Genomic DNA, 14,157 nt, shown 5'->3' on the forward strand with positions numbered 1-14,157 from the left:
TCACTCTTAATTCTAACCCCGTGTCACAGCAGAAGGTTAGATAAGATTTTATCTCAGCCCTCTTTTAGTCTTGTAACTGGAGCAAGAATTTGCTCCCTCGTGAAATAAACGCATGTTCTGCATAGTTGAGATGAGAAAAATTCAAACTGGTGATACGGACGGACAAGATACGACCGAACCACCCATCCAGCCTATTTATCCTCCCCAATTGTCCCTCCAAATGATGTTCTGATTTTAAATTTTAAACCAACAAACCAATGCCACATTATTGTTCGACCAAAGTCAAAGGGAAAGTTAATGGTGGAAATATGACTAGAATTTTTGTGAAAAGAATGCCAAGTTGACTCCACACAATTTTTACTTCTTTGTGACGAAGGAGGCTGAGTGAGTGTACACATAGTTTGGTGGAAACCTCCGTTCACCTTTTTTATTTATCAGTATTAACAATCAACATGAAGACTCATGATGCTGTCGGTTGGTTGACAAGTTTCATATCATGTCCCTTCTCTGATCCTGATCCAGTTGTGAGTAGAAGGAAGCAAGGTAAACCAACCATTTACCATTTTGATCAAAACTTTGAAACCTTTGAATGGCTAAAGACCGACTGCCACTCAACAATGGAGATGACAATGAGATCTAAAACTCAACTGACGGACTACCATTTATTCCTCGTCTTATGAATGTGCGTACTTATGACTTGTATAAGAAGGAGTTTCACAATGCCTCATTTTGACGGACGGGATCAGATCAATCTTCCCCGATACAATGTTGATACAGGAAAATGTCGTCGAAATAATTCGTTGACTCGGATATATTTTTAGAGATTTGTTCTTGTACGATGACATATCTAGTCCAGGTGCGGAAATGCTGATCACATCATAAATCAACTCTACTTATGTTTCCATTTTGAACTTTTTTAACCGTGTTAATTCTTTTCGGATTATAAAAAAACTCCATATGCCTATTTATGCCTAAATATTTATGTATATAATCTTTCTAACTTTTATGCAACAAAGGCAACGATAAATTTTCAGTATTCGTCGTTTAATATGTGTAAAAATAATTCATACCTTGAAATCTGGAGCAGGATTCTGAAGAAATACGTTGGGGTCTAACATCAAGGACGATTTAGGCTGATACCTTAGATTACGACGGGAGTATAAAAATCTGTACTATTTCGAAACCTTTAGAATTAGCCTGCACTTAATTTACAGTTCCAGTAGCACTGGTTAAAGGAGAGTCAAACATTGTTGATTAAAAATAAGGGCACTGCTACTGATGAAAAAGTTACGGGCCGTTGTTTCAGGCATTTCGATAAGGCGGTAGAGTAGAATTTTGACAAACACTAAAACGTCAGTTCTTTATGAATCGTGTCTCCAAATAATAATTGACCATTCGCTCCTATTTAAATTGTCAACAAATTGGCACAGTGTCCAGTACAACGTAATCGTAAAGATGGCCAAAATCAGAGTAATCTAATCGCACAGTTTTTCATTACCCGGGCCAAGTTTTTAAACTTCTTTGCTCACAACAATAAACGGGGCAAATAAACTGCAAGTTTTTTTTTAATTGTTGTCCTTTTATCTCGAATTCTTCGCCAGTCACGTGGCAAGGGACGTATGTATCGAGCACACTTACATTATTATAACACTGGCCAAAGCAGGGAGGCCCTTCGACGCAAAATAAAAAGTAAAAATCTCACTTTCCTCACAATGTTGGCTTGTACTGTTTATTAGAGTCTGCTTGAGTGGTGAAAGTTGCGACACTTTTTACGAAAAGTGATACAGTATTCTGTTTAAATCTCCAAGTGCCAAAAGTGCTTGGTGTCGGTGTGTCGTGTGCGCGTTGTCACTGCTCAGTGTCGGTAAAAAGTGACAAATTGATGGAAAGTGGAGTTATTGCGAATGCTATTTACTCTTGTTGAGAAGGGTACTTGAACTGGATGCTCCAGATTCCAGGTCTGGAGAGGAGATGCGGAGCGTGAGTGAGTGCAACCAAGGCCCACAAGGAAATGACACCAAGAAGAAGGTATGGAATTAATCCACAGGTAGATGCGAATGATGGTGATGGGCTGCCCTGCACTACTACTCCAATCTAATAACACCACATACACTTCTGTAATGGGTAGGGTACCACCAGCCAACAAACAAATGTGAACGAGAGCATCCTCGTTCCTGCATCATCTTCATAAGAATCCAATCTGTTGGTCGAAGCCCAATGAGAGATTACCAAGAGAGAGATTCGATATTCCACCCTGTCGACTACCTTTCCGTGCTTTCATCCCTTGGTAAATCTCATCTCGCTTTTCCACTACCCACCACCAAACCAACTACCCACTCGCTCTCCAACGAAAGATGAGCTCTCTCGTCTAGCTCCACTGCAAATCGGACTTCTTCTTGGGGAAAAGTGAGACGATTTCTGGTCACGGCATAAAATCAAGAGTTTAATTGATAGCTATATTTAGATTTAGATTTTTTTTAACTCGATTAAAAGATGATGTGTGTAAGGAGGAATCAGTAAATCTGACTAAATGCATATCTATAAAATCTCAAACCACCAATACATGTATATCTTTAAGATTCTACAATACATCATTTTATAGAGAAAAAATTAAGTTGATTTTTCCATATTTTGCTTGTAAAAAAGCAGCATTCTGCTGCAATTGGGAAGAATGAGAAGAAATTATAAACTGGTGTTGAGCCAGCAACAACTGCCAGGTTGAATTAATTTATCCTCACCGAGGACGGTCATATATAACTGGGAGAGCACTTAACCTGACAATTATTGAAAAAAGACGATTGCAAACAAATGAAGGAATGTTAATGTAGCCAGAAATGAATTTGAGTCGATTTTGTAAGATTTACCAACACGACGACCACTTGTAATAAGTACAGGATAACCAACATTGTTACGGGTCAGGCTATACATATCAGCATTGGGATACAGCCATTATTATTACCGGCCAAACAAACGTATGTGTGTGCTCACAAAATTCAAAATTAGTGGTAATTAAGATGCAGAATCAGTCTCGATAATACTGGTGAAGATGCAGATGAAGCAGATGTTTACATGTATTTCCCAAATCAGAGTATCAAGTATCTCAAAGATAACATACACATTCTCTGCCCTTCTCACAAAAAAGTCCTTTTTAATGTGAAGTAGAGCAGTTTACTTTGTCAGGATGAGCAGATCGTGTAATGTAATAACAAGCTTTTAGCCAAAATCAAGAAAAAGCAGAAAATATGTATATGCATATAAGCTCCACTCTCTGAATGTTGATTTTTGTGAATAATTTTGCGTACAAAGTCATTAATAAAACTATGTTATTTCTCTCTAAGATGTGTCTTTACCTACATACATACATTACTTACTTCTTCTTCTTCATGGGTGTTCGTTAAACTTCATTATTCTGCTAGCAAAATGGTAGCATCGAGAAACAAGATGAAAGTGAACTTTGGGAAATTATACATTTATTAGAAGGGTTGTGGTGGTTCAAATCAGATGAATTTGCTGCTCATTAGACTACTGTGTGTGTGTTTGTGTTTTTGGGGGTCCACTTAATTTCTTGACTTTTAAACTTTCATCCTCATTATTGGTAATAATATGCGGATTGTGCTGCAACTTTGTAGTGTTTTCATACTTTCGCTGTTTGCTTTACTTGTATTTTTTATATCTGCTTCAGATTCTACTTGCTCGCATTCTTTATCATACATAATGATGTTGGAAGTTCGTTTGTTCATGAATGCATATACTTCTGTTGTGGATAAATTAAATCACGCATATCCACTGATAAATCAGTCGAATTGGTTTGCTCTTTGGTGGTCCAATGACCCTTAATACCGAACTGACAATACGTTTAGCATATTTAAGTACATAGAATCAAAAGAAAGTTCAAAATTAGAATTTGCGAATATCAGAGCTACGCAAATTGAGAGCAGTAAACTTGGATGCTACATATTCTTTTGTCATCACCTTAAATAAGCATAAAGGACAAACAAATTTGCAGTTTACAAATAAAAGTTAGCTCTATTTTTGACAGTAACTGTTAACTATATTTAGAAAGTAAATTTAATTTGCAACGCTTCATTTTATGATAGCTTTTCTACATACGCTTGGGTCACAACAATACAATTCAAAATCAAACAATGGATTTTATTGAATTAGAACGTTGGCTCTAATTGCTTTAAAAGTTGCAATAGATTGATTTGATAAGTTGTAGTTAAAAAAAATAGTTAACCAAGTGTAACCCTATACTTAAATCGTGACATTTAAAATATACACTTACATATTTAAATTTGGTTATGAGAAATATTTTGTGAACGTTTCAGCAAGAAATTCAAGTTATTTAGCAAAAGTATGTATACCTATTGTGGATTTTAAATGTTCGGTAATTTAATACGATTCCATTTAGGTAGCAACATTTTGAGTTTTATTAATTTTTTTACATGAACCCAAAAACACCACCTTCAAACATACATATAAAATCATAGAAATACGCAGACATTTTGTGACACTGTTCAGGCTTCCTTGTAATAAAACTTGATTTCGTCAGTGTATTGTGGCTGCATTGAAAGGTGAGGAAAACTGACTCATTGAAACAACTAAACAATTTAAGCTTGATATGCTTCATTTACATCAAATTAAGCCTGATTAACTATAAAGGGCAAAATTTTTGACAAGATTCATAACTCAACGGCATTAAATACTGAGCAACTAAGCTGGTTTTTTGAGCCTAATTGTACGAATTATGAATACGCTATCCGAGATACTTGAAACTTTGAACCCCCAAAATTCTTTGCGATTGAACTTTTCTCGATCTCTCTTGGCATTGGCAATGTAATCTCATCAAAACATAAAAGAAAGAAATTGATAACAAATGAATTCGTTGGTAGGCTTTGAGAGTAGGAATGAGGATGCAATGGAAGATAATAAATGCTTATCTAATCTAGAAAAGCAAATTCGTTGATACAATTACACAGAGTGGATCACATTTTATTTATGAGGTCTATTTGTTGGAACTCTCTCGTCTCAGGTAATACATAATCTACATGTTATATTGCCTCTTCGGCCCTACATTCCAATCGTACAGGAATCTAGACGACTTTTTCAACCTGTGCATGTAGTCATACACAAATTGGGCTGGTTAATTTCTTCTCAAGGAAAGCCTTTCCTCTGCTCGCCGTCGTCATCATCTCCATTCATCCTGCACACATTCTCTATGCATTTTATTAAGTAGCTTCAGCTACTTTATGTGAAGACTTTGTCTGTCTGTCTGTCTGTCTGTCTGTCTGTCTGTCCGTCTGTCTGTCAGCAGGATAACGGGAGAACGGATAAAGATAATCGAAATCGGTTTTCGCCATCATACATAATACCCCAGGGGGAGGATCCTATCAACTTTTGGGTGCAACCGGACCACACCCACGGTCGCCAGGGGGTGTGGTCGGGGCAAAATGAGATTTTTAGTGCAATTGAATCTATGGATGAAATGGAGTGAAATTTTGAGTTCCCCCGTTGTGCCACACCCCCCGGGCGCCAGGGGGTGTGGTCGGGGCAAAATGAGATTTTTGAAAAAATTGAATGCATAGATGAAATACAGTAGAATAAAGTGCTCCCGAGTTGTGCCACACCCCCTTATCACTAGGGGGTGTGGTCGGGGCAAAATGAGATTTTTGAAAAAATTGAATGTATAGATGAAATACAGTAAAATCAAGTGTTCCCGCGATGTCGTGGGAGTGCTTGGAGTGAAGTAGTCTGAAGCTACTTCCGTATGCGCGTTTGCGACGATTTATTACACATATTTATATGTGCAACTACATCCATGTGCACGGAATGCATTTTAAAAATATGATTCACCAGTAAAAGTCAGATGGGGTCGGATAAAATATTCTTAATTTCTATTAAATTCAAATCCTTCTGCCCTCCAAATAATTCACGTCGTGATCAATTGATTTGTTTGTCTTGACTTCGCCTGGGTTGGTTGGGTACAAAGTAACCTAATGCCGAGTGGAACAATGACTAAAGGTGCATATGTATATACGCATTTATGTACGGAGTGAACTCGTTTAATGTTTGCATTTGCTTTATTTTATTGAAATGAACTGAACCTCTTCAACTCTTTGCCGCATTTATATGATAATATTATGTGCATCTGCTTTTCGCAATTTTATTACTAAACTCTTGTGCTCAAGTAATTTATGAGATGACGATCTTCGACTGGCCTTGCACTTGTTTCAAGTCCGGACCCCATAAATTTGCTAGGGGCGCTTGGATTTCTTGAATTTTTAAGCACTTATTTGTTCTAATTATTTTAACTCTGAAAAATATTTACCTACTTGATTTCCAAGCTCAGGAGACCCGCATCATCTGCGTCTTGTAATGCACATTTATTTGTTTGTTTGGATGAACCAGGAGCGAATACCAATTAATTTGTTCGTTCATAAACAATTTGTTACAGTTAATTTGTTGGCGGTTGTTGTGGTTTAGAGTTTAATTTGATTCATTTTTCATCAGTAAAGATTGATCGTGTATGTATGGAATATAGCTGAACTGGTTGTATGGATATACGCAATAACTACAGGATACTACGTTTTTAATGCGTTTGTAAAGAATTTAAATGCGTTTGAAAAGTCGGAGCAAAACCAAAAGTAGCTTTTTATTCCAGTTTACTTTACATTGATGGTGAGTGGTCTCAGGTGGGTCTCTCGCCATAAAAATTGTAAATAAATTTATCCATGGGACTCCATCACGGTCATACAAATGCAAGTCAAGTGCTCCTAATACGAAATAGCGGAGGAAACTGCTCAAAGGAAAATGGGGCTCGTAACTCATGCCACAAAATACTCCCAGAAAACCATAGGACGAATATATACGACTTTCTCATTTTTTTTCGTAGGAGCAGATTTAATTTAAAAAGTGCTAGAAATCAAACAGTGGGTCCACCACTTTATTCGGGCCTTGGTCGAAATTGAAATTCTGGAGGAGCCAGGAAGTAAACCCCTGGAAAGCGAGGTAAAGTTTTCGTTTTCTAGAAAAGCCAGCAGCACCCACACCGTGTCTAGTGCCATCAACATTGCAATATATATCATTAAATGTCCATACTTTTGGGTTGATCTTCTTCTCAGCGTACAATAATAAAAATAAATGTAATGGACTAGACCACAGAACTAATCTCCGGTCGATATTACTGGAGCACTAACATAACTTATTTGGTCAAAAATGGTGTTGAATTTTGAGCAAGGATTGTTCATTGCTACACGAAAAAGAAATTTGTGAGCTCATTCAACAGGTTGGATATGAAACCTTTTTCCTTTAACTGCTCTCGAGTAATTTGGTCTACATAATTTCCAGCTGTGAAATGTGACAGGCGGAAGATTTGTAACAGGTGAAGCCCCAAAATTTTTACCAAGGACTAAATTGGCTCAGTATCTTTTGTTAATTAAATAGCTCTTTTTCATGTGAACTAGACTCGCCGGAACACTCGACGCTTCAGAGTGAATGAATACATGCGCATGGAATGGACGGTGATCAATAATGTTAATTTTTTAGCAATGGTATTTGAACGCTTAAAATCTTATGCTTGGAGAGGTTCTTAATTTTCTTGGAATAATTAAACTGTAATAAGCTAACCCTAACCTCTAGTCAAAATTACTCTAGTAAACTCTTGTGCATGTATTTATGTTTAATTTATATTTCCATTTATTTCAATTCTTACGGTATATATTTTTTGGTTTGATTGCTTTTGCATTTTAAAGAGTTACATATTATAAGATAATTACGATCTGATCGAAACATGACATGTAATGGGGAAGGAAAATAAAACATGAACATGAGTAGCTTTTGAGAGCATGAAATTAAGAAGAACCTACACAGCCATCGTCTATGGTTTGAAAATGTTTGGTTCATTTTGTAGAGTATCAAGTCAAGTTAGCCAAACAAAGAACAATATCGCACAAGCTGTCAAGTTAACAGAAGGCTGTCAAAAATGAGAAAAGTTCCAAGAAAGTAGAGGTTAAACTGGTTAAATTGACGTAATTCTGACATTCTGACTTTTACAGGTGATCCGTATCCATATTCATATCCAGCCCAAAGACTGCATTACAGGAGGATTTAATACATGTACATGAATCGTGGGTTGTTTTTTGCCAAGAGCTGTAGAATATGTGGATCTTATTCATGCTCACCTTTAAGTTAGTCCCTCTAATGTAATTGAAGATAGTACATAAAACAAAAATTAATCGAATGGGAAATTAAGACTGGTACATTTATGGCCATCGCAAGGTCTACAGATATGCATCGTAGGATATTTAATGTAATAATGAAACGAGGCTGACAATATTTGCACCCAATTCAGATTTTAACAACTTGATTCAATACATAGACAGAAATGGTATGAGAATTATTTATTTACTACTACATTGGTTCTTACGTATGTACCTTTGGTTTTCCTTGTGCATATATTGATACGTAATACACTTCGTTAATTTAACAAAGTGATTTTGTTATTGCTCAGACGTTAATTGCACTCACGCACACCACCCAACTTAAAGCATGCTACATCTTTCCAGCCAATCAAGCTGGACTAAAATCTGATAAAAATTTAATTTACAAGAAAAACAATTCATATCTCACCACAAGTTTGAAGGCACATTGAAAACTATTACTTAACGTGTGTTGATGATCATTATAAAGGAAAAATAAAGTGCCCTGAGCATCATGATGATGGATAACTGATCAAATCAAAGATCAGTCTAGATTCATCAAAGCCGGCCAGTTTAGAGAGGTTAATGAAATTAAATGGCTTAAGAAATGGCCTAGCGGCGTAAATATTGATCTCCTCCGTCTTCGGCGTGTATATATTCGGCGTGTATCTCCTCTCGTCCAATTTTCTTCAATACGTTACGTTACGTAAGTACGTTCACCATTCCTGACAATAATTTTCTACGTTTTAAAGGATTAGTTGAGAGGTGTAAGGAACCAAAAACAACTCACGTCGACTCAATCGAGTTTGCCTTCACACCACACGTCTTGACTGCTGGAATGCATCTCAGGTACATCCATACGTATTATGGATCTTCTCACTTTTCTACTTGGCAGAAGAGATTTGGAAGAAAAACTAAACTTGGCTGGCATGGCGTGATATACTTGTTCTTGAAATTGGATTAGTCCGATAGGATTTGGTTGAGGTATTAATAATGCTGGAAATGATGCATGACTTTGTGAAGCATTCCTCCAACCAGGAATGCATAATTTAAACATTGTATTGAGCAAAAAGGCCGACAATTAAGGTGAATGAGGAGCATCAGATCCACAGGGAACTAGCAATCTTTCCTTCCAAGTAACGAAATGTAATGAACTTTCCCATGATCTAATGCATGCTATGATCGTTTGACCTCGTTTTTAATTTCTTTACTCAAGCTGCATTCAGTCATTTACATTACAACGAAATGATCTAAATTCCTCAAGTTAAATTTTTGAATCTTAATAAATCACATCACTCAAAATCATGTACATACACGACCAAAACTGATTCCAATCACTGTATTAAATACATCGTTTTGTTTTCAATTTAGACAGGTAAAGTAAAGGTTATATATTTACAGCGTGGTTTGAGACGGTGTTATTTTGTAAAAGTAAAAGCTGCTGTTGGCCCAATCTGTGATTGGCACATTGTATCCTAAGGTTTGAAACTTGAGTTATTTATGAACACCCATTTTATCTGAGCAGAAAGGCAAAATATGTTCCTAAAAATTGATATAGGTCACCAAAGGTAAGGCAGCGATATCTGATATGTGCGAGGATGTACTAAATTCAATGTGACCAGAAGTAGATGCTGTTGTTTATTATAGAAATGCTACTAGTGATTTAGAAATAGTGGAAAAACTTCATTTTTTTGTTCCTGGTCGACAAAATAAACATGGAAAGCGACTAAACTCGACAAATCTTGGTATTTGAGACAAGTGGGTTTGTGTGTCCGCTTTTTGTCGTGTCGTGGGCATAGTCATAGTTTCAGATAGTACAAGAGCTGGCTGGTGAAAGCTCTTGTGGTTCATGTATCTGCCAACAAATGAAATACTGGCGAGTTAAATTCTCCATCTGATTTTGATCCTTGATCTCGTGAACATCACATGTATTTAATGGAGTGGAATGGGAAGGACAGGCGAAGAAAATGCAGGTTGAAATAAATTGATTTGCTCTTTGATCTGTGTTGAGTTTAGTCGCTTTTATCCTTTTATCATGGGTTGGCCACATCACTGTCGTCGTCAACTATGTCTCCCCTGTACTAATTCTCCAGCAATAAATGCCCATCGTCACGTCGCTCCTGTTGTCATTCTGGGTTACCAAATGTGAGTTGACAAGAGCAAAAAACGCCAGAGTTGTCTTCTTAGTCTCACTTTTCTTGATCCAAACCAACTCGAAATGACAGTCACGGCCGATTTTTATTATGACACGATCAGAAAATGCATTAGTAAAATCAGTGACGGTAAAATAAGCGAATGAGAATGTACATTTTACAAACTACAGATATCCAATTTTAGTTAAGTTTTAGCAAAGAATTCAGCAAAAATAACACTCACAAAAAAGGAGTTGGAAATTATGAGGTTGGTGGTGATGAGGCGAGATGAGATTAATGTAATGGATGGATTCAGGCTGTCCTAGTTCGCTGGCTTGATATCCCCACCCAACAGCAAAAAGTGTGTAAGGTAAGAGGATGTGTGAAAAATTCGAAAGGCTTTAAAATGATAGAAAAATTATTTTAAAATATTTGTGTCCATGTTTTTGTGGTCTTAACATAGTTTTTTGACTTTTGCGAATTTACAAGCGAAAACTAGATGACGAGGTACATGGGTAGATCCCATGTGCATTTAATATAGGAACTTCGGGGATGTTCCACCACCATAATCCATCATGGATTATGGTGGTGGTGGGTTTTGCTCAAGCAAACGTTGGTATGAGATTTTTTGAGAAGCATTACTCTCTCTCTCATTGTTTACTCCAATAAAAATCATTATCATTGCTAATTTGACAACAATTAGGTTTGTAATTATGAGGTAAGTGCGGATAGTACTTGCTAAAGCAATAATAAATTAACCATCAGTTTATCATATATTTCGGTAGTTTTAGTGAGTCTTCGGGGTCGTCTCATAGGACTTTTTCTGTTGGACGGCAGCATTCAAGGTAAATAATTGGTGGTTTCAAACTATTTGCTTTAGCAATTGATGTAATTCTTATCTATTTTGCAGTGACGACGACGATGATAAAAAAGTAGACTCAGGTCGGAATGTTTTTCTTGACGACGGTGAAAAACCGTGTTCTTCTAGTCTTAGGTGAGTGGTACTTTTTAGTTGTCTTTGCTCCAGCAATTATTTAATTTAACGGTTTATTTCATTAATGTATTTAACAGTGTCGGTACTGGTGATGACGAATTGGAACTGGAGGTGGGGCAGGTTCTGGTAGCTGAACCGTGCCCTTTGCCCAGGTGAGTGGTACTTTTATGATTTCTTTGCTCAAGCAAATCTTTGCTCTTAAGGGGGTTAATTTACTTGTTCTTTCTCTAGAAATGATCTTGACGACGAGGATGAGGAATTCTTCCGGACCCTTCGAAGGACCACCTTCTCGGATGAAGCTGTTGCTTCCAGCAATGTGACGGATAAAGATTTGCTGGAGCAACATGGAATTCAAGAATGTTTCATCGAACTGAGACAATGTGATGATCCCGGTTGGATATCATCCGAGGATGAGAAGAAGGAGGAGGAAACGGTCGAAATATCTGGTTAGCTTCTGATGAAATGTTTCTTAAGAAAGTTATGGATGGTAAATAAATGATGATGCGATTGGTTTTGCTAATTTTTCTATAGAAAGTGATGACGAGGAGGTTGTTGTTCCGGTCAAAAAAGTCAAAACTTGGGTCAGTCTCGCTGGATTGACTGCCGAGGAGAAAAAGTAAGCATAATATGATGCTTATTCTAATAATTTTGATACTTTCTTAAAAAATAAATTGTGGCATAGGGAACGTAAAAAACAACAAAAGGCTGAATCAGCAAGAAAAGAAGCAGTCTCCTGCATATAGGTACCTGGTACATTTATACTCTGTTGAGAAATTATATTAACTGGGTAGAGATTAAAATAATTTTAACAGGACTAAAAGTGCCAAAAGTTATGCTGCCTATGAGCAAAGACAGATCGAAGAAAATGAAGAAGCGTTTAGGTATAATTATTTTCTTTTGTAAGAAATGTATCGATTCTGAATTTTGTCTGGCAAAAATTGACATGTTTTTAGGGAAAAACGAACAAGGAGGCTTTCTCTGTATCGAGAGAAACAGATTGAAGAGAATGAGGAAGAATTCAGGTACAAATCACTGATTGTGTTTAGAAACAAAAACGTCCCTAGTTTACGCTTTCTTAAGAAACTTCATTGTTTATACAGGCAAAAGGTACGATCAGCCAGTGCCAAGTACATAAAGAAGCAGCTAGAACTTGATCCTGATTTTCTGTAAGCTGCATCATTTAATAATTAATGAATTAGTTGAGGTACTAAACGTGGCTGTCTTTTTTAGCAAAAACAGATATAAACAGAGGAAGGAACGACGAAAAACCCTAACTGGAGAAGATTTGGCGGAGTTGCGACGAAAGTAAGTGGTCATTTTGCTAAACCAATTAATTCTCTCCTCAAAATAATATTTTCTGATACTTGCTAGAGCAATCCTCAGGATTGATCAGTCGACCCTGAACTTGTGGTTGGGACGTCCGGCCTACTCGCAGTTTGACAATTCTCCGGTGTAAGTGACCTATTCGTTCATTATTTTCAAAATTTAATAATGACACTAATTTTATGTATTTATTTACTGTAGCAATTTCAACAACTACTTGGCCACCCTCTCGACCGTGGAGCTGATCGACTCCAAGTATTCTGACCTCGTCTCGGATGCCTTTCTCCAAAAAAAATCGTATTGTAACTACTGGGTCGGGGGATTCAAGTGGGACGATATCGAGAAGCTGTCCCCAGCACAAATCGAAGCCCACGTGATCGCCCACAAGGACGACCCCGATTTTCTCATGAACCTGTACTGGGGATACTACTCCAACGGCCAACGGTCCGCCGTCTACCACCCTCGCTCCCCCTCCTCCACCGTTTGGAAGATGTTGGAAGATGGCTGGCGCTGCTTTGAGTTGAATATCTTCAACTGCAATATTGCCAACTTCACCACTCTGTCTGGAGACACTTTGCGAGACGCCATCAAGGAGTCCGACGCTTACGCCCATCGATTGGAAGGATTCGGAATAGTAAGTTTTTCTTAACAAAGAATTGCTTAAGCAAATAACTAATTGTTTGCGCACTATTTTCTTGTAGAAATTGGGAATGTTGCGAAATGACGAACCCTTCGACGGGATGAGGGTCCAATTTATGAACACTCGTAAGGAAACAGTGTCAGCGGAGGACGAAAAGGATGCGCGCCGTCTTGCTCTAGCAAAGTTTATTTACTTTGATTTCGAAGGAGAAGAGGAACAAAAACTACCAGAAGATTCTTTGCTCCAGCAATTGCCTAAATTCAAGCTGGGCAAAGAGATCAAGAAGGCGACGCCACGACAATATTTTTTTTTTCTTTTTTTTACAACAAATGGAACAAGTTTACAATGCCTTTGTTTTACCGACTTCTCCAAGTGAAGTCAAAATGGGTTTAAACTGACCGGAATGATGTTAGACTGGTAATAAAATAACCGTTTTGTTCCCACACAAGAACATTATCTTCACCGTGGGCAAGTTAACTGCACCGTAAAAGTGCATTCAGGTGTATGTCTCCTACTCGCTACTTGATTATCATAAAGATTGAATCCTCACGGACAAGCGTTGATTTGGACAAGATTCCTATTTCCACTTCACCGACCGACTGATTTATAAATTATCAATTCAAGCTCAATGTTGTCGTCGTCGTTTTATTACAAATCCCAACTTTTAGTTTTTTCTTCCTTAAACGTCTCTTCTTCTCTCAACAACAATGAACGATATCTTCTTATGCTGTGATATATGTAGATTTGTACCTACGCCAGGTGACACTACCAAACGATGTACATTTCATGGTCTCAGCATTACATACTTTTATGTAGATTTAATTTAAGTTGTCCAGTTTCTATTAATTGCATTAGTTCATACATGGTCAG

General features: G+C 37.3%; 2 protein-coding genes across 2 annotated transcripts in view; one reads left to right on the top strand and one right to left on the bottom strand.

Moving 5' to 3' along the window:
* LOC110863046 (knirps-related protein) overlaps positions 1 to 2,089 on the bottom strand; it is a 36,447-nt gene extending 34,358 nt beyond the window's left edge. Inside the window, exon 1 of the mRNA XM_022112259.2 lies at positions 1,071 to 2,089. Coding sequence (XP_021967951.1) covers positions 1,071 to 1,118 — 48 coding nt within the window. The 5' untranslated portion in view covers positions 1,119 to 2,089. The remainder of the gene's footprint in view (positions 1 to 1,070) is intronic.
* An 8,954-nt stretch (positions 2,090 to 11,043) lies between these two features.
* LOC118437146 lies at positions 11,044 to 13,735 on the top strand. The gene is made up of 13 exons (XM_035855987.1): positions 11,044 to 11,048; positions 11,116 to 11,175; positions 11,241 to 11,324; positions 11,402 to 11,476; positions 11,556 to 11,770; positions 12,007 to 12,067; positions 12,137 to 12,205; positions 12,278 to 12,346; positions 12,425 to 12,490; positions 12,555 to 12,629; positions 12,696 to 12,776; positions 12,849 to 13,281; positions 13,349 to 13,735. Exons 1-13 carry the CDS (start codon positions 11,044 to 11,046, stop codon positions 13,661 to 13,663), a joined length of 1,608 nt encoding a protein of 535 aa, XP_035711880.1. The 3' UTR covers positions 13,664 to 13,735.
* Positions 13,736 to 14,157: the final 422 nt, after the last annotated feature.

This window comes from Folsomia candida, unplaced genomic scaffold, assembly GCF_002217175.1.
Source record: "Folsomia candida strain VU population unplaced genomic scaffold, ASM221717v1 Fcan01_Sc001, whole genome shotgun sequence".
In the NCBI taxonomy this organism is placed as follows: Eukaryota; Metazoa; Arthropoda; class Collembola; order Entomobryomorpha; family Isotomidae; genus Folsomia; species Folsomia candida.